The sequence below is a fragment of the Lonchura striata genome, chromosome 4 (assembly GCF_050655825.1).
Source record: "Lonchura striata isolate lonStrDom1 chromosome 4, ASM5065582v1, whole genome shotgun sequence".
NCBI lineage: Eukaryota > Metazoa > Chordata > Aves > Passeriformes > Estrildidae > Lonchura > Lonchura striata.
The window spans coordinates 3,340,634-3,361,066 of NC_140706.1; the positions used below are offsets into that span (position 1 = coordinate 3,340,634).

At 45.8% G+C, this 20,433-nt stretch overlaps 2 protein-coding genes across 6 annotated transcripts in view; one reads left to right on the plus strand and one right to left on the minus strand.

Annotated features, from left to right (window-relative positions):
• The window catches only part of SMOX (spermine oxidase), a 133,675-nt gene that overhangs the window by 68,620 nt on the left and 44,622 nt on the right, over positions 1-20,433 (plus strand). The window lies entirely within an intron of this gene.
• ADRA1D (adrenoceptor alpha 1D) overlaps positions 4,335-20,433 on the minus strand; it is a 41,905-nt gene continuing 25,806 nt past the window's right edge. The window contains exon 2 of the mRNA XM_021535756.4: positions 4,335-8,603. Within this exon, the coding sequence (XP_021391431.1) occupies positions 8,035-8,603 (569 nt within the window). The 3' untranslated portion in view covers positions 4,335-8,034. The remainder of the gene's footprint in view (positions 8,604-20,433) is intronic.

Here is a 20,433-nt window from a genome sequence, read left to right on the forward strand (position 1 = left end):
AATTATTCATCTTTGCTCAGTTTGAAAAGCTGGAGGTGGGATAAATACCTGTTGTGCAACCAAAAATAGATGGCCAAGGCACAAAAATTGAAAAAAAAAAAACAGTTTCAAATTTCTTGGGAGTGTGTTGTGAAGAATAAAGTCATGACCAACTTGGGCTTGGGCACTTCCAGGGATCCAGGGGCAGCCACAGCTTCTCTGGGCACCCTGTGCCAGGGCCTCAGCACCCTCACAGGGAACAATTCCTTCCTAATATTAAATCTAAACCTGCCCTTTTTCAGCTTAATGCCATTTCTGCATATCCTATCAATACATCCACACATCTAAAAAGTTGCTCTCCCTCTTTTTAACAAGCTCCTTAAAAAGAAAAAGGTGAGGGCAAACACATGGAACAGTACAGAACATGGAATTGTGCAGCTCAAACTCCCTCCTATCAGAAATGCCACCCGTGATCAATATTTGCCTGGACTCCAGTGGTGGAGAATCCACCTCCTAGCTGGGCAAGTGGTGTCAGTAGTGGAATATCAGAACACTCATTATTGATTTCTGCATCACTTAGGGCGGTGATTCAGCAGCACGTGGGATTTTGGGGAGTCTGAGGAGGACATGGGACACAGGCCCATGAGTGCTTTGGAAAAGAAAGCACAGAGAGAGTGTTGGAAGGGTATATTCTGCACGTTTATCTGTGCTTATGTGCAGATCTGAATAGACATATCTATTAATACAAATATATGAATACAAACCTGGATAAAACCACATTTACACCCTGTCAACCCCCCCGCCCCTGCCCCCTAAAGATTTAAAAACAGCATTTAAATGTGAAACTCTGAAACAGCTGAGAAATGAGAGCCCCACAGCAATCCAAGTGAAATTGGATGGATTTACCCCGTGAATCACCTGCTGAGGGCTGCAGTAATAAACAGGCATAAACCAATTTACTCACATATTAACAGCTGTGCTGTCAAGGCATCAAATATTTTAAACCCATAAAACCACCTTGCTGTGAGAAAAACAGGGCTACACAAGGGCGTTCCCTTTTCCCAAGGATGTGTGGAGAAATTCCAGTTTCCAACTTGCAAATGAGGAAGAGCTTTTGGGATACCTGAGTGAAGTTTGGCTTTTTGTTCCTGCTGGCATATGATGGGTTTGGGTTTTTTTTTGGGGGGGTCTTTTCTTGTGTTTTAGTTTTGTGAATTTCAAACACCTCCTGCAAACTTTGGGAATGGGAAATCTCTGTTGACAAGGAGAAAGACCATGGTGTTCCTCTCCTAATAATTCCAGTTGAAGCCTCCTGGCCACGAATGGGGCTAAGATTTGGGATTTTCTCTTTCCAAAACCACTCTCCTGCCACAGCTGAACTCAAATTCCTGATCCACCCCTTGTTCTGCCAGGTCTTAAAGAAACCATGGATCTGCCAGGGGAGAGCAGAGGGGTTGGAAGAGGCAGTGCTGTGCCTCTCAGCAGTGCTGCTGCCACTTAATTATGGCCACATTTCAGTGAGATTCATCAATCATCTATAGCCCTTGGGGATATATTTTTAAAAATTATTATTTTAATTTTTTTTCGTCCAGAAAGCAGCAACTATGGAGGAAAGAAGAGTAAATTTTCAACACAGGAGCTGGCTCAGGCCTTGACTTTTTGTGAAAATCCCAAATGCTTTATTTCAGTGAGATTTTTAGCCATGGGCTGAGTCCCTCCTTGCCTCAGTCTTTTTGAAGGCAAAGGAGAGAAGTGAAGAAAGTCCAGCAACCTCCTGCTCAAGGCTGTATTATAAAAAGATAAATTGGAGATCTCGGCACAATAAATAATAATGTTCTCAGAAAGTGCATAAAACCTATTTTTGATGCCTGCACCCTTCCCTCAAACCCCGAGACATCTTTCATCCACCAGCATTGCATGCAGGAAATCTTTAAATCTGGGCAAGTTTGGTTTATTGAACTCAATAGAACTGAACATTTTTGCTATAAACTTTTATTTTTAATGGCCTCCTGGGAGCTCAGTGTCATTTGCACTCTCTGAGTTGTCCTTCCAGGACTCTGTGTCCCAGGATGTCACAGGGGCTGGGTGGTGTGGTCCATCCTGACCTGACTTTTGGTGATGAGTTCAACCACAGTAAATATCCTGTGTCCTCTTTTCCCAAGAGAAAAGGAAGGCTCAGACTTTGAGTTTCTCTGCCATGATCCTGAGCCAGGTTTTCTGTCCTGTTTCCTCATGTGTGCAGATCTCTTGGATACCCTAAAATGGCTCAAATGGCATGGAATGCCCATATTCAATCCAGAATTAATTTTTTTTTCTCTGATGAAATTTAAACGTGTCTCATTCACAGACACCTCATTGGAATGGAAAGGTTTTTATCCATGAGCTGAATCCCACAGAAGGTGCCAAAAAACCCCACCCAAACCTACTTGTCAGTGACCTTATTGTCACTCTGTGTGTTGTGAGTCTTCAGGGAGGGACCCTTGGAGGTGTAAAAGTGGAAAAAAAATTGGAAACCTTCATCCAGAAGCTGAAGCTTCTTGGGACACCTCTGGGGCTGCTCCCAGTCCCAACTACAATCCCTGTCCTGCAAAAAGAGTGTAAAAGTCTGTTTGTTGAGGGGATGGTTTTCAATTTCTGAGTGGCAAAAGAAATTTCCCAGCAGGAACTGGCACACAGAGATGGCAAAATCTTTTGACCTTGATGACGTGATGTACATTTGGGGCTAAACTTAGGTTTTCCATTTTTTTTATTCCCTTATTTTTGCCTATGGGCAGGGAAATGCAAGGTGGAATTTTGGCATGGATGGGCTGCCAGTGTGCAAAGGGAAGGGACAAAGACAGGGCTGGACCTTCCCAGAGCCTGGGTCATCCCCTCTCCGACCACAGGAAATTCAGCAGGAGCAGAGGGAAAGAAAAGCCAGCAGTGAAATATCCCTTGAAATATCCTCCCAGCTGACAGCAATTGCTGCCTTGGGGATTTCTCATCTCAGAGATTATATAAACATTTCCAACTGCCCTTGATGGGTTTATCTGTCACCAAGGCACCTAATTGCTCTTCTAACCCCTACAGACAGATGGAATATCTCCTGGTGATGAGTTCCACCATTCAAAAATGAGCCGTGTGAAGAATTACCTCGCTGGGTTCATTTTGATAATTGGGTTTGATGTCACTTAGGTCTTGTACATGAGAGGCAGTGAACACTCATTCACTGCTTGTCTTCACCCCAGGTTTTACAGACCTGGATTCTCAGTCATCAGAGTGTCATTTGATTTAAATGTTCCTTGGATGGAAACGACCCTGTAACTTTGGTCCATTCTAAGTCCATTCTACACTTTTTGAACTGAATAATCACAAAAGCAAAAAGGAGTAAAATTTCGCATATTCAGAGGTGCAAAGATATTTTCAAGGTCATTTTCAATCTCTTCCATTCTCCATTTCTTCCCCCAAATTCCCCCAAATAATTTTCACCTCGGACTGTTATCAAATATTGATCCACTGTTTTCCATGTGAAACGCAGATGAAAAATTAAAACTTTACAATTCTAATAAAGATTTGTAGGGAACGGTATGTTTATTACAGCGCTGGATGTATGTGGGGACTCATACTGTCTGTTTCAAGGTTTGAGGAGTTTTTTTTAATCTCTTGTCTTTTTAGTGTGGAAATTTGCATTTTTTCCTCCTTAGCTAGGAGAACTTTGTTAGTGCTGCAGTTATTAGACTAAATAGTATATTTTACTCACATTAGCAAGCTTAAAGCGGTACATTTCACTTAAACTCAAATAGATTTCTACCCTGTTAAATTTTTACTCTATCTCACATGCTAGATCTTCTTTTAATTTTCCCTTTTGCCTTTCCCTTTCCAGATGTGCTACATATAAATAAGATCCCAGAATGGTATGAGTGGGAAGGGCACCTTAAAGCTCATCTCATTCCACCCCTTTCCATGTGCAGGGACATCTTCCACTGTCCCAGGTTGCTCCAAGCCCCAATGTCCAACCTGGCCTTGGGCACTTCCAGGGACCCAGGAGCAGCCACAGCTTCTCTGGGTACCCTGTGCCAGGGCCTCACCAGAAGGTCTGGAAAGAATTTTTCCTAATATCTAATCTAAACCTGCTCTCTAGACGTGGCTGGTGCAATCCCTTCCTGCCTGTGCGTCAAGAAACTGAGAGTGTCCTCTCCTGACTTGCTTTTATCGTTAATTCTTCCAAGTGGGAAAGATTATCCTTGTGAAATTGCAAAAAAAATGTCTTAGAGAAATAAGCAAGAGTGGGTAATTTTCAGATTTTTCTTCCTCCCTTCTTCATCCCCTATAACCCGTGTTTTAAAAATCAGACACAGCAATAATTTACAGCAACGTTTTAGACAGGTTTGTGCATGTATTTGGTACAAACAAACAAAAATATGTGCATTCTGTTTCATAGAGCTTACATCAATCTGGCAGAACCTGAAACACAAAACAGAAATACTCCAGCTAATAAATACATCTGGGGATGAAAAATAAAAATCTATACATAAAAAATTCCAACGTTCTGCTAAAGAAAATGTACACTTATATACACGCTGTAAACAATAGTAATGCAACCCAGCTGCAGCCCAGCTCAGGCTGACAGGGACCTTCCATCCCTCATGGACTTGGGAGAGTCCAGTGACACAAAATCTCATTTTCCACCCCCAACCCTTGATTCCTTGAAGCAGCAAGGTCTGAGAATGCAATTGTGACACGGCGCCAGTGCAATGAGGTGGGATCTGATGGATAACTGAGGTGCAGGTGCTTTGGGGAATGGCCTGCCTGGAAAATTTGCTGGAACAGAGCCATTCCCTCAGCTGGTCCCACCCTTGTGGATCCAGGGGAATCTGTGGGATTGGACTGAATTTACCTCCTGAAAGTCTGAGCCCGTTTTTCCAAACTTGGGAGAGCTTGGAAATGAAGGGATTCAAGGAGAAATGCTCAATTCCAGACACTCAGGTCATATTTCATACAAGATTTTCCTTCCTCCCTGCCAGCAAAGACAGCCCTGTCTCCTCTAAATGAAGCTCTGCATGAGCAGCCTCAGAGTCCAGTCCTGGCACTGCTTCTGATGCAAGATGCCAAATGAAAGGGGGGCAAAAACCAAGTATTTTGCCTGAATGCAGCACAGCAGAGCTCAAGGCTTTCCTACAGCACCTTCCAGGGCATCTCTTGGGGCCAGATCAAATACAGTGAGTAACTGAGCCAGAATTTGGGCATTTATATGTGTGTGAGATGTGTGTACTTAAACAGATTTTATTTTCTCCCTTGTAGGTCTGTAAAGACTTGGGATGGAGAGGCAGCAAACCTCCAGACTAATATTTTTTTTTTCCTTCTCAAAAAGCTTTCAAGGGGCTGGAGGCTGTAAATATAAATATTTCAGGATTTGAAAAAAGAAAAAATATATTGAAAAGATCAGGGAGAAGAGTAATAGCAGCTCATTTATGGGAATGCACTGCTTGCCAGCATTTGCTAAATGTTCATTTATAGAGGGATGTTTGCCCATTTGTAGGAGAATGCCTGGTATTTTGGGAATGACACATTTATATAAACACAGTGAAGTGTGTATGTCTGTCTGTCTGGTCATGGATGTCCTCTCCCTGGTCCTTTCTCTGCCACACCCCCAGTGCCTCCCATCAGGATCCCAAAAACACCCAGGAAACCAGTGGCAGCTGCAGTCCTCACACTAAAAAGTGACTTTTTGTTCCACCCCATCATCACTGTAAGGTCTCATTTCCCTTCAAAGCCAAATAAAAAGGGGAAAAAAAAGTATTTTCCCACAGAACTTCCCATGGGGTGAAGTCTCCTGCTTTGGTAGGGCAGAGATGGCAACCTCAGGCTGGTTTTGCAGAGCTGTGGCTGTGAGTCTGGGTTCAGTGTAAGGGCTGGGATTTGCTGCTGGGAGGAAAATACCTGGACAAAATCTGCTGGTATTTGTGCAATAATTGCTCCAGTTTGTCCTGCATCAAGTAAAGGGTGTTGAGACAGAGCCAACTCCAGGTATCTTGTCTCAATATGCACAGCACAAAAGAGTTAAAAAAAAAAAAAAAATCCAACTTCCCTCCTGTTCTGTTTTCCTTTAAAGCAGATCAGAAGATCAGAAAGAAAGATGACATTCTCCTTGCTGTGCCTGGCAGCCTTTAATCTTCCTTTGGCAGCCACCATTAGTGGGACAAGCTGGATGTGCTGCAGGCACTTCCATGAAAGGTTCCTCATGGGTTTGAGGGGCAGTGCTGATGTGGAGTGTTTCCACCCAGGACACGTTCAGTGCCATGTTTCCACCCCTCAGGACTTCCCATTCCTGTTCTTTAGTTCCCTGGCTTGAGGCACTTCATCTCAAATCTGTCCTCTACCTCCTTCACCTACGTGTCTCCTGCTTGTGGCTTAACCTGATCGCTGCTTGGGGCTCATTATCTGAAATTTGATTAAACCACTCTGAATTTTGAATCCAGTGCCTGCAATCCATAGCTAAGTAGAGTTTGGGTGACCATTTCCTGAGCTGCCTGGTCAAGGTGGGCTTGCTGTGGCTTCAGCTCCTTGAGTTTCCTGGAGGAGGCCATGGTGCCCTCCCGAGGGGTGCTCACACTCTGGGACTGTGAGCAGGAAAAAATCCCACTCTAATTGTCATTCCTTGTGACACAACCAAGGCAATCGTTGGCAGCCACCAAACGTTTGATGCATCAAGCATGTGGGAAGTCCCTTGGGAGAAGGATCCTGAGTGTGACCCTGACTGGAGAGAAGATCCCTCTAGTTTAAGGAGCTCCAACTGCACCTCAGCTCCACCTCAGCTTGGACTCTATGGGCAGTAGAAATGCAAACTTCCCAACTCAACCATCCCACCTTTCCTGAGCCAAACACAGGCTGGCTGAGGACCCACATTACAGAATCACAGATCATTATGTTTGGGAAAGTCCTCTCGGATCATGGAATTCAACCATCAACCCAGCACCACCATCAAACCATCTCCTCCAGGGCCACATTCGCACGTCTTTTGAACACTCCCAGGGATGGTGACTCCACCACTGCCCTGGGAAGTCTGGTCCAGTGCCTGACCACCCTTTGAATGAAGAAATTCTTCCTAATATCCAGCCTAAATCTTCCCTGGCACAACTTGAGGCCATTTCCTGTTGTCCTGAGTGAAGCCCCTGGGATGCATTTTTTGTGGTTTTTTTTGAGAAAAACGAGAGCAAAGAAGGGGACAGGAAGGTTTGGGGATGACTGACACCAAAAGGGGCTGGTTTCTCTGTGTGCCACAGATGGATGCTCACTCAAGCAAGGTGGGTTGCAAGTGTTTCACTGGAAAGTGAAATGCAAAATGCTTCACAGGATGGAATTAGAGGAGAGAGACCTGCACACCCCCTGGCAACAGCGCACACATCTGGAATACTCCTCTGGCCTAAAACCAGGTGATGTGGAAGGGCCAAAGCTGTGGCCACTGCTGAGATGATGACTGAGAGCTGGGATCCCTCCACCTTGCTTGGGAATTCCCCAGTCTGCTCTCCCTCCAAAGCCAAGGCCTCGTCTGGATGTCCTGTTCAGGACCTCCAAGCTCCCAATCCACCCACATAAAGGATCAGCTGCCAGCCACTGCTTGGCAGTGTCCTTTCTGGGTGCTGCCTCTGGATGGAAACATGACCACATGTACTAAGGCAGGGTCGGCAACTTTTGGGGTTCAATCTTTCCATTAGATTTCACTGTGGTGTTTTTAAGGCAAAGGAGACATCCTGGTTTCCCTTAATTGCACAGCTTCTTCCAAAGCCAAAGCCAACCATCCACCAGAGGAGACAGCTCTTGCCCTAAGGTCATATCCACACCTTCTCCTCCTGCTGTGGCTTGTTAGAATGGGATATGCCATTGGCTCTAATTGGAGGAACCCACAATCCCACAGAAGGGGCTGAGCTCTGCGCGGGGGATGCTTGGACAACCTTTGGGCAACTGCATTTAATACCTGACTGCTGCTTCCAGCCTGCCTGACAGACCCACAGGTGGTATCCCTCCATGTTTCTTCTGGATACCTCTAAAGAAACCATCGACACTGCCCCAGAGGCTTCAAATATCTGTTTCTCTCAGCCCACAGCAGTCTGTTAAGTCATGGGTTTGGAAGTCGATGGTTTCCGTGAAATCATGAGGGATCCCAATGGAGACAGACTCCACCTCTGTCTTGTAGGTGGCTGTGGCCCCCCCTTTACTGGAGCCACCCCGGATTTTGTTAGAAAGGCTGTTCATCTTCTCCTTCAGCTGGGTGGATGCTGGTTTCTGGAAAGGGGTGAGCATTTTCCAGCCCTTGAAGCTGAGCGTTCGCCTCTTACTGGCTCTCTCCTGGAAGGAGGAGTTAAATATGAAGGAGCTGTTCAGGGTGTTAATCCTGGGCCTTAGGTCTGTCTCTGAGTCCTGCACGGAGCTGTTGATGGAGGCCCCTCTCCAGTGGTGGTCGTAGACCCTCCAGATGGGCCGTCGGCGCCGGTGGCACTGGCACTTGAGCAGGCGGATGAACGCGCGCTTGAACTCCTTGCTGGAGCACGGGTAGATGATGGGGTTCACGCAGCTGTTGAAGTATCCCAGCCAGAAGATGATCTTGAAGACGATTTCCGAGGGCTTCAGGGAAGGGAAGAAAGAACCTTGGGAGAGATTGAGAGGGATATGGTTAGAGGAAGTGGAAGGATGTGGCAGAGTAAGGTGATAAGGGTGGCGGTCAGTGCAGTCTGGAAGAGGTGAGATGTGTCGAAAAGGCTGATGGTGTGGTGGTGGTGAGAGCCTGGAACATGTTTCTCAGAGAAATTGTGTCTCCTCACCTTTGGAACTGTCCAAGGCCAGGTTGGATGGGGTTTAGGGAAACCTGGCCTAGTGGAATGTGACTTTCAGGTAATTTACTGCCTCCAGACTTACAGACTTCAGCATAAAAGTATGGCCACAGTCCTGTCACCTGCACTGAGAGAAGAGCAGCACCCCTTCACCTCCTCCTCTCGTGTATTTTGGGTCTTCAGTGCCACATATCCTCTGTTCAGATTCTGTGGTGAAGCTAAGGGGGGCTGTTAAAGTGGGCTCAGAAAACATCCACTGCCCCAAAGCTTGTCCTTGATATTTTAAAACACTTTCGTCCACCCCGTCCCTCCTTAGGTTTTTCCTGGTGTTTTTGTCAGTGAAAAAGCTGGACACACATTTTTACTGAGCCAGAAGATGTCAGTGTTGCTCCCACATGGCTTCAGAACAGCATTCCCCACTTGGATCCGAAATAACTTTCTGACTCAGCCTTAATTTCTTTTAATTTTAGCTCCAGATGACAAATCATGGCACCATGTGACTGAGCATTAATTTGTGTTTTAGTAAATAACATTAACTCCTGATATCATTATTATTTTTCTAAGCCTGGCGTCAAAACAGTAAAACAGGTGCCAGGAGCCAGAAATTAATGACTGATACTACATAAAAGCTCCCTGGGCTATTTGCTGGAGAAAAAACATCCTCCAGGGAACTCAGAGAACTGGTTTCAGCAAAGCTTTTGTACACCCATCCCTAAAAAGTGGAGAAATTCCAGCCAGACTCAACATTAGGTACGTGGGCAGCTCCATCACGGGTATGTGGGAGAAGACAGACACATCCCAGCATTTTATGGTGGTTGGGCAGGCAAAGCAGATTAAATATCTGCTGAAGGGCCCACCCAAGGCAGGCAGGAGCTCAGGCTGGCTGTCAGGAACAAGGACAGTGAGCAGGACTGACATCTCTGTGCTGGGAAGCCTCAGAGCCTTCCTGGAAATGAAAGTTTGCAGCTGGATGAGCAGCTGCTGGTGGTGCAGCCAGTGGCTTTGAATGGAGCAATGATTAAGGAATGATTTGGGTTGGAAGGGATGTGAAAGATCATCTCCTCCCAACCCCCCTGCCATGGGCAGGGACACCTCCCACTGTCCCAGGTTGCTCCAAGCCCTGTCCAACCTGGTCTTGGACACTTCCAGGGATCCAGGGGAAGCCACAGCTTCTCTGGGCACCCTCACAGGGAACAATTCCTGCCCACTATCCCATCTAACCCTGTCCTCTGGCAGTTTGAAGCCATTCCCACTCATCCTGTCACTCCATAAATAGTCTCTCACCATCTTCCCTGTCAGCTCCCTTAACACAGGGGTCACTTCTGTCGAGGCAACGACCCCACCTTGGTTGTTTTAGATCAAAGGAGTTTATCCTCTTGGGGACAGTGCTGAGATCTCCAGGTTGGCTCTGGGTTGCTGGAATCAGTTTTGATTTTAACCTCATCAGAAACACCTCCCTGAGTGACAGCCAGGAGCTTTGAAGACCCTAGTAGTGCTGGAGCCATCCCCCTTTGCCTTCCATACAACATCTCCAGTCTTCATCCCACCATGGCTTTGAGCATCCCCCTTTTTCACAGTGCCCCCAGCTCACCCCCCGGACCTACAGGAACCATGGATGTGTCAGGAAATGGGACCTAGGAAGATGAAGGACTTCACTGAACATGCAATCCTGCTTAATCCCTTGTCAGGGAGATCCTTCCCGCCTCAGTTTCCCCTCAGAGAAAGGGTTAATTACCACAAACTCTTCACAGTGTTGCTGTGAACCTGTTTGCGGCCTGCTCTGGGTTCTCAGAGGAGTTGCAGCTCCGTGGAGCTTTTTTTTAGCTTTGAGAGAGAGGAAAAGAAAACAAAAAACTATGGTAACAAAGCAAATAAAAGAAGGGTCTCTTTTTAAATTCAATTGGTAATTACTGTTTGAGCCAGGCTACTTAAGAGATTGGTGCTTGCCTAAGCAGCCTGATGGTTGCTAAAATAATAATTTCTATCTGATGTTTAGCAGTTCAAGGCACAATGCAGTTTCTGTAGTACGTGCTTTGTCTTTTGCATCCAGATAGAAAACGCAAATTGAAAAGGAAAAGAAGCTATGAATTCTCTGAATTTCAACTCTGGCTGGTTTTCACCCAGCGAGAACCTTGTGTGCATATGAAGACAAGGAGCCCATTAGCATCCTCATTACCATGCAAATAAGCATGCCCCTTGGAAGGGACGTGTCCTGAGTGCATCCACAGTTTCCTCATTTTCTCTCGACGGGATGAACAGAACTGGGCAGGGAATCCCCAGAACAGCTCCTCTGCACATGCTGGAGCATCAGAATATTCTGATGGGCACTGGGAAGCTGCACATATGAGGACCTGGGGGTTTTTTTTTAGGTAATGTTTAAAAAAAAATTGAAGAAATTAGCTCTTGCTTTCATATACTCGAATATGCAACAACACCTTGAGAGTTTTTGGGCTGGGCTTTGTGACATTTTCTATATAAATAAGTGAAAGTCAGTACTAAGTGATGGACGCTTGAAGAGCTCAGGAAGCACAGAAGGATGTGTCCAAGGTCCAGAAATGTCAGTAAAAGATCAGGAATAGCAACACAGAGTGAAGGACCAGCACCTCAGTCTGTTATCTCGGTGTAAGAGCAATTTTTGGTGATCTGGCCCCAGGAGCATCAAGGCCAGTACAGGGCAACATCAAAGAACAGGAAACATTATTTCTGTAGGATCTGTGTCACAATCCAACAGGAAACCTGGTCTTGTGTAAAGAGGAGCTGTCAAAATCAGCCCTCTGGGCACCTCTCCTGGGCATCCAGCTCAGCACCTCATGGGGTGAGGGAGGAGGAGATGGTGACACCCACCTTAGGGACATCCATCAGAATTTATAATAATAATAATAATAATAATAATAATAATAATAATAATAATAATAGTGCTGGGGTCTTAACAATCCATTTGGGGACTTTATTCCTTCCACTGTTTTATGAAAAGATCATCCCACATCTTGCAAGATCTGAATCTGACAGAGCTGGGTCAGGGCAAAGGCTGTATGTCCTGTTGTCACCCTAAATAATTACATTCAGGACCATTCAGAAATTAAGAAGCCTGCATGTGAGCTCAGGAAAAGCCTGCTTGCACCTTGCAAAGTGACTGAAGTTACAGACTAAACATGATCTGAAGACTGAACTTCAGTTTTTTGGGGATGCAAAAGTCGAGCCAATAAAGTATGTGCTCATATATATATTTTAAATTACTTGTTAATGTCACCATGCTCATATTTGGGGAAAACCAGGCAGGTAAAAATCTCTGGAGCCATGGGCATACTTCCCAAAACTGTGATGCTCTGTGGTGGGTGGCAGTGGATGCAATCTGCCCTCCAAGTATCTAAACACAGATCCCATTTTTTTAAGGTTGCTTGAGCTAACACAATCTCATGATCTCTCCTCGCCTGCCCTTCTCCACCCTGCCCTCCCCATGACTCACTGGAAGGTGATATCACTTGGATTGTTCTGAGAGTTGCTGGTCCCAGTGTTCAGCGGTCCAAAAAATAAAGCAAAACAAGAAAAAAAAAAAAAGACAAATGCACCGATGCAAATGGAGCCAGTCCAATCTAAATTCTGGCCCTGGCTCTCAGTGTACAGCCAGAATTCATGAGCAGGCTGAGTTGGCAAGGGCATCTTTGTTGTAAAAGGTCCCCACTTTGCAGCCTGTCCTGAATAGTCCATGGAGCAGGAATGCTGCAGACATGGCAGCAGGTGGGAGGAAAAAAGGGACAAAGTTGTGTCCCAGTGCTGCCCCAAATTGGAAATGCAAGGACCAGCAGGACTGTTCAACACTGATAAAGGTGTTGCTGTTGCTTAGTGTGGGCTTTGTATCAGCAAAAAAATAGCTTTTGGAGAGCTGGACCTTACAGGTGTCATCACAGGAGAGGGAAGGTGAAACCTTCCACTGGAGGTGGCAGGTGAACAGCTAAGAAGACCATGGTTCATCTCACAGGAGGTTGCTCAGCTGTGGATGTCCCTTCAAGCTAGATGTAAAAATTGATTGGACAAAATCATGGAAAATTTAAAAAAAAAAAAAAATTACCAGTGAGTGAACCACTCTGTTTCTGAGCTAGGAAGCTCCAGAAATCCATATGCAGGATTAGAACTGTGGTGGGGACAGGTGTGTCATCACCTGAGCTTCTCCTGCATGTGGCCCTAAATGTTCAGGGGGGCATTGAGGACTGCCTTGGGAGGTATCAGAGCAGCAAGTCAAAAGAATTGCAGCTGGTAGAGAAAAAGCCCTGGCATAGGAGGTACCACAGCTGCTCACTGTGGGTCCTCCTGGCCGAAGGAAGTCAAGGAATCATGGAATGATTTGGGCTGGGAGGGATCATAAAGCCCATTTCATTCCACACTTCCACTGTCCCAGGTGGCTCCAAGCCCCATCCAGCCTGGCCTTGGACACTTGCAGGGATCCAGGAGCAGCCACAGCTTCTCTGGGCACCCTGTGCCAGGGCCTGCCACCCTCATACTCAAAAACCTTTTCCTTGTATGCAACCTAAATCGACCCTCACTCACTTCCTTATTTTTTTTTTTTCTTACTCTCACAAAGTAAATTAATGAAATCTACTCCAAATTAATCATGAGCTGCCCCTTTCTGCTCAATACCCAGCTAGTATCTCTCCTTGCCAGCTCCTTCCTAGGCCCCCATGATGGACAACCTCCCTGATGCATCTGCCAAGCCATGCAGAACGGGCTGGATTTCAGCAAGGACTTCTCTCAGTGTGTGGGACTCAGATTCTGACTGCTCTTTCCTGACCTTCTCCTCCTTTCTCTACCTCCACTGGGTATTTGTAGGCATGTCAGGGTCCCTAGAGGGTTAACACCTCCTTGGTGTGTCTTGGAGTGATCAGGGAGTTCACTGCCCTGCTAGGATGGATCCAAGAGCTGCTTGGCCTGGGGAGGAGGACAGCATGTTCACAGCCACTCAAGCATTTTCCCTGGAGGACGATGGCATTGGGATATCGGGTGGAATTCCTCAGGCCTGTCAGCCCTCCAGCCAACCCCATAAACAATGTCACAGATAAGCAGCAGCTTCCCAGTGAAAGCCCCAGTGAGCTGCCTGCTGTCTCTCTGCTGCCTGCACGTCAAACTTCTGCATCCTGGTCTGGCCCAAAGAGGAGCAGGGAGAAGCCACCACTCCCCTGGCCACTGCTGACCTTCTAGGCAGTGTTTTGTCCCAAGTCATGGTTGGACAGTTGCTCCTGGAGAGCCCCTGGCCATGCCAAACCTGGTGTGTGTCCTAGTGGGGAGGGAGGGAAGCTTTAGGTGTGATGGAGATCAGGGAAACGTTTGTCTGGCAGGTTGTAAAGGGAGGAGAAACCAGTCAAAGGCTCTAAAAAACACCAACACTCTCAAGCAGGAGCTCAAATTTGAGGTCTGAGTGTGGTTTGTATGTCAGGAAAAGGAGGGTAATGAATCAGAGCCTTGTTCTGGTCACTCACTGTCAAATTCATGGCCCCCAAACCTGTCTCACAACATTTAAGAGTATGGACTTAGTGATGCCCCAAAACTTTTCTCTAAGGTGCTGCACATCAGTAGGACTTTGACCAAAACTGCCCTTTATTCCCCTCAAATATTGGAGATCTTCTCAGAGTAATCCTGGGAATTCGGACCACTGGTGTGAGAAATTGATGTGAGGATGTTTCTGAGGCATCAAATTTCCTGAAAAGTGTGGCTTTTGTGTGAATCACCTGGGGCTCCTCTGACAGTCACTGGCTTAGAGGGCAGATTTTGTGGTGAGAGCAGAGTGATCCAGCTCATCCTGAGTGTCAGTTACCGGGCAGATGGATCACAGCAGGTTTCAGATGACTGGACTCAGCCTCCTGGCTCATGGGCAACCACATCACACATCCAAGGTTATTCCTGATGGATTTCACCCTCAGTGTCATGATCATCTGGTGGTCTGATGCTCTCTGAGAAGTTGCCAAAGCTTCCCACGCACCAGTTTCTCCTGTATGTGGGACAGGACTTTGATCACAGGAAAAAATTCACCAGCGGAAGGTGAAGTGAAAAGCCACACAGGTTCATCTACACTGATCCCTGACAGAAGCTTCACAAGTAATTTCAAGAATTGTGCATAGTGCTAATTTGCTTAGCGTGGTCCAGCCAGACTCCTCCAGATGAATTTGGTCCAGGGAACAATTTGCTCCAGAGCCCACCCTCAAAAGAATATAAGGAATTGGCTTTGCAGCCCCCCAGCATTGCCCCAGCAGACTCTGCTCCCTTAACCACCTCCAGATGTCCTGGTGCCACATCACAGGGCATGGCATGCAGAGCTTCTGCTCCACACTGCACATCCAGGCTGGTGGGCTGCCACACAGCCCACAACCCCCTGCCCTGCCAGAGATCCCAAATTTCACAAGACAGGCTTTGGACAAGATCCTGTGAAGAATTTACTCTGCTCTCCTCTGCTCTCCAGCTCTTGCTCCAGAGGCTTGAAATCATAAACTGGCTTTTTTTTTTTTTTTTTTTTTTTTTTTTTTTGACAGTGTAGCTGCTCTTAGTTAGTTTGATTCCTGAGCAAGTTGTAGCTAAAATTGTAATTTGCTGGATATTTGCTGGGAATGTGCTTTTTTGATATGATTATAGACAGGTGAGGGGGATAGAGAGTTTTAAAATCTCATAATATATATATGAAACAAAATGTAAGTTTTAGAGCAGAAACAAGTAATTCATCTTTACCTTCTTCCTTCCTCTTCGTAAATTTAAGTAAAATTTTGTAATTAGTCTGCGTTGCAGACTCCAAGTAATTAGTTATTAAGTTAAAAGTAAAAATAATTTGTGCCATTTATTAATTAAATAGTTTAACCTTAAAAGACCTTATAACAAAAAATAGTCAACCATTTTGTACCTTGTTAATAAAGGTAGTTAATAAAAGACTAGTTAATAAATCTGTAGTTAACAAAATATAGTTAATAAAATACATCTGTAAAACATAGTTAATAAAATAAGTCTGTAGTTTATAAAAGACTACAGAACTCACTGCCGTGAAACTATAACATAGATAAGAAAAAACAAACACCTAAGTCTAAACACAAACTGTCATCTCAAGTACCTTCAATCCCAACCTTAATAAAAGTAAAAAAAAGAAACCAAAAACCAACAAGGGTTGGTTCAATCAAAGAAGGTTCAATCATACAATCAGGGAAGGTTTGGGTTGGAAGGGATCTGAAAGGTCACTTAAATTCCACCCCCTGCCATGGCAGGGACACCTCCCACTGTCCCAGGTGGCTCCAAGCCCTGTCCAGCCTGGCCTTGGACACTTCCAGGGATCCAGGGGCAGCCACAGCTTCTCTGGGCACCCTGTGCCAGGGTCTCAGCACCCTCACGGGGAACAATTTATTTTAATACCCAATTTAAACCTACTCTCTTTCAATGTGAATCCATCTCCCTTTTCCTGTCACTCCATGATTTTGTAAATAGTCTCTCCATCTTTCTCGTATTCTCCCTTCAGGTGCTGGAAGGCCACAGTTAGGTGACTCCAAAGCCTTCTCTCCTCCAGGCTAAATAATCCAAATCATCTTATGTACCACCTTTCTTGGGAGGGCACTGACCCTTCACCTGGGGACTTACAGCTGAAATCATCCTCAGCAAATCCCCAGAATGTCATTTCATCCATTGCATCCTCCTTCCAAAGACCTGGATGTCCCATGCACAAAACCTTCTTGCCCTGCAAGGAATATATTCCATCTTTCATGAGGGATCTCTAAAGAAGAAAGTCATGTTTTAAACAAAGGAATAACTCTGGAATTGTGGTCTGGTACTGCAGAGGGGTTGATACCAAGGTCTGTACAGAGAAACTACCTGCGACACAGAGTGGATACCACCAAAAGAAGCTCTGAGTGATTGTCTGACTGGATTTCTCCAAGGTTTTCCATATGGTTTTCCACAGTCTCCTGGAGAAATGGATGCATTTTGGTCTGGAAAAGTGGTCTGTGAAGTGGGTGGGGAATTGGCTGACAGGGCACACCCAGGGAGAGGTGGTAAAAAGCTTCTTCCCAAACAGGAGACCTGTCACCGGTGGGATCAATATCACTCCCAACGCTGTTCAGCATCTCCGTAAGTGAGCTGGATGATGGGATCAGGTGTATCCTGATGAATTTTCCTGACGATACTGATGCCTTGTGAAGACTGACCTAGAACTGAGACTAGATGGAGTTAAAGAATAAAGTAGGGATTTATTAAAAGGATCTCCTCCATGGATCCATCTTGAGCAGCACAAGAGCCCAGCCAGGATGAACCAAAATGGTCGCAAAATGCACGACTGCTCACGGGGTCTCTCACTGGGATCAGTTCTGATACATTTGCATCTTGGAGTTCATTGTCCAATTCCAGTTTTAGGTTATGAAGTCCCATCCTTCTTGTTTTTCTCTCTTCATTCCACATTGTTTGTGCTCTTGGGGCTGAGATTTGGATCATTTGTCCTTGGTCCCCAGCTGGAGAAGGAATTGTTTTGTCTCCCTACTCTGTGAAAAGAGCTCACCATCCCCTGATATGAAGCTCAGAACTGCACACTAAAGCAGCACAGAATCTGAAAAATAGAAAAGCCAAAACCTGAGGCATCAATACCAAAGAGAATGAGGAAATGGACACTTCAGGAGCGGGGGCCACCCTGCAGGAAGACCTGCATCAACATGAGCATCACCAGCAGAGATGAAGAAGGAATTGTGCCACTCTTCTCAGTGTGTTCAGTTTTGGTCCCCACCAGGCAAAAGAGATGTGGGCAGGCAGGACAGAGTCCAGAGAGTGGCCAGGAAGATGATCCAAGCACTGGGGAGCTGCCATGAGAGGAAAAGCTGAGAGAACTAAGCTTGCTAAGTTCTGTAGAAAAGAAGGCTGAGGGGGAGGTTTTATCACTGTGTAGCTACCAAGAAATTGTGGCTCTTTTTTTAGAAGGAGTCACCTGGAAAAGATGAGGAGTCATGAGTGCAAGTTATCCCTAGGGATATCCCTATTGCACACAATTTTTCGCTATGACATCCATCAGAATAATTTACCCAGGGAAGTGATGGATTCCACTTTTAAGATTCAGCTGGACATGATGCTGGACCATCTTGTGCAGATTGTGCTTTTGCCAAGAAAAGTTGGACCAGATGGTCATTCGGGTCCCTTCTAACCCAATATTCTGTGATTCCACAAGTTTTTCCTGCTTCTTGATTTTTAACAGGAACTCTGTGAACTCTACCCAGGCAGTATGAGGCAGAGGGAAGGGAGAGAAATTCTGAAACCAGACCTGGGCTTGGGTACTGCAAACCAAACTCTTTATTAAATCTTTTAAATTGTTAAGGCAATGCTTTCATGGTAGAATCACAGAATGGTTTGGGTTGGTAGGGACCTTGAAGACCATCTAATTTCAACCCATACCCTCAAATCATGCTGCCTTGTTAATTCACTTCAGCACTGTCCTGAAATAGCCTTTTAAGCTGCTTGTTTCATCCTCCAAGAAGAAGGCCTGGGCAGAAGATTCAGGGCACAGATAGTGCTGAATAAAGCATGGTCAACAGGAAAATGGACTTTGAAATTAATCACAAAATTAAAAGGGAGACAAAGATGTAGGCGTTTGACATCTGACTTTTAGTAGACTCCCTTAAAGGTAATATTTTTTGCAGCGTTCCTTATGCTTGGGAAAGATAGATGTGTGTCCAACTCCCTGCTCCTTGATTCACAAATAATAGCCTGACTCCAGCCCCAGAGGGGAGCTTAAAACAAATATTAGAATCATGAGACTCAGCAAAAGGACATAAATAAAATTAAAAAAAAAAAAGGACAAAATTGTCCAGTCTGGCAAATCCAAAGGGAGATGTCAGGAAGGTTCTTATTTACCAGATGCAAATGAAGAAAAAAGAAAAAAAAAAAAGAGTCTCCTGAGAGAAGGAAAAAGTCAGGGAAACCGAGTTGCATGTCAAGAGCTCTTGTCCTGCTGTCTGAGCAGGAAGGAGACTGGAATCCATGTGCTGATGTTGGATTGAGCACGGCTGAGATCCGTGCTGGGATGGTTCACCAGAGGAAACACGCTTGGGGCAGCCTTTAAAAAGAAAATTTCCATCTGGCTCTGGACCTGAATGAACACAATGGCCTTGTGGGGTTGCTAAGCTCCCTCCAGGGCAGTGCAGAGCTTGCTCTGAGAGGAGCATTCCCAGGGCTCTCCGTTCTCCAAACTGGAGCATCCTGAGCATGTGCTGTGCCCGAGCCTGGGAATCTCTTCCCTGAGCACACCGTGGGGAAGCACAGCCAGGATGACCAGGCTGGAGAAGGAAAACATTTACAGACAAGCTGACTCGCTGCCTTCTCAGCAGGAATAAGCCACAGGTAGAATGTCTCATGGGCTAAAGTCCAACAATAGGCATTGACTTTACAGGGGCAGTGATGAGATGAGGGGAAATGTTCTTGAACTGAAAGAGGAGCGATTTAGATGAGTTACCAGGAAGAAATTCTTTGCTCAGAAGGTGGGGAGGCTCTGGAACCACTTGCCCAGAGAAGCTGTGGGCTGCTCCTTCCCTGGAAGTGTCCAAGGCGAGGTTGGATGGGGCTTGGAGCAACCTGGGACAGTGAAAGGTGTCCCTGCCCATGGCCAGGACTAGAATAAGAACTTTCAGGTCCTTTCCAACCCAACCTGTTTTGTGATTCTGACAAACTATTAAACCTCAAATTTTTTGCTGGCTGGATCTCGTCTACTCTGGTTTTCCTTGAACCATTTACCAGGCCTTCATGGACTGTCAGGATCTGGAGAGCACAGTTTTGGAATCACCATTCCAGACTACTCCTTGCATTTATTGACAGTGGTACTTTGTGGTGAGCCCTCCAGTTGCCTTCTGCTGTTCAACTCCTTTTTAACACCTTCCTTAAACTTCCCTTTGCAAGGAACTGTGGTTCTTTGGTGGTTTCTGCAAATACAAGTCTGGCTTTCACTCACCTCCAGGATAAAATATCTCTTTTCTATCAAACTGCCTCCTACATTCTGCTCAGAAACATTGGGAATGTGTATTTTTTTCCCAAATGAAAAGGTAAGCTTGGGAAACCCTGTGGAAAAGGAATGGAGGGGAATGATTCTCAAGCAAGCCATTCAAGTCTTGGAAAAACCACTGTGTTTGCTGGGTTGGACCCAAGACTACTCTTTGTTTTTCCAACTCAGAAGTTCTTTTCTCTGCACTTGGTTTTCTAAGAATGTGAACTCACCCGCCCCGTCCTGTTTACAAGCTCGTAAATATGTAGATCAGATTTGGCTGCAGGGTAGGCCTTGGAAGGGCTGAATCCTGCTGGGAACACATGGCATTTTATGTACAGCGAGGCCAGATCTGCACTGCACAGAGGAAAAAGGCAATTTTTCATTGGGACCAACCCAGCTCAGGGGAAAAAAAAAAATTGTACCCAACGCAAAACGTGCAAATCCCGACTACAATTTGAAGCTCGGGGTGAGCAGAACTCACTGGGGCAGGTGAGTGTGGCCAGCACCCCAACACAGGTGACACCACTAGTCTGGAAGGACCAAAGAGTGGGCCACGGTGGTGGCTGATGGCTGGGAATGCTGTGGAGAACGTCGGGATGTCAGCGTTGGGAAAACACGATATCGAGAGGAAGTGTGGGAGCTTCCTCGGCACATTTCCACCGTGCCAGCCCC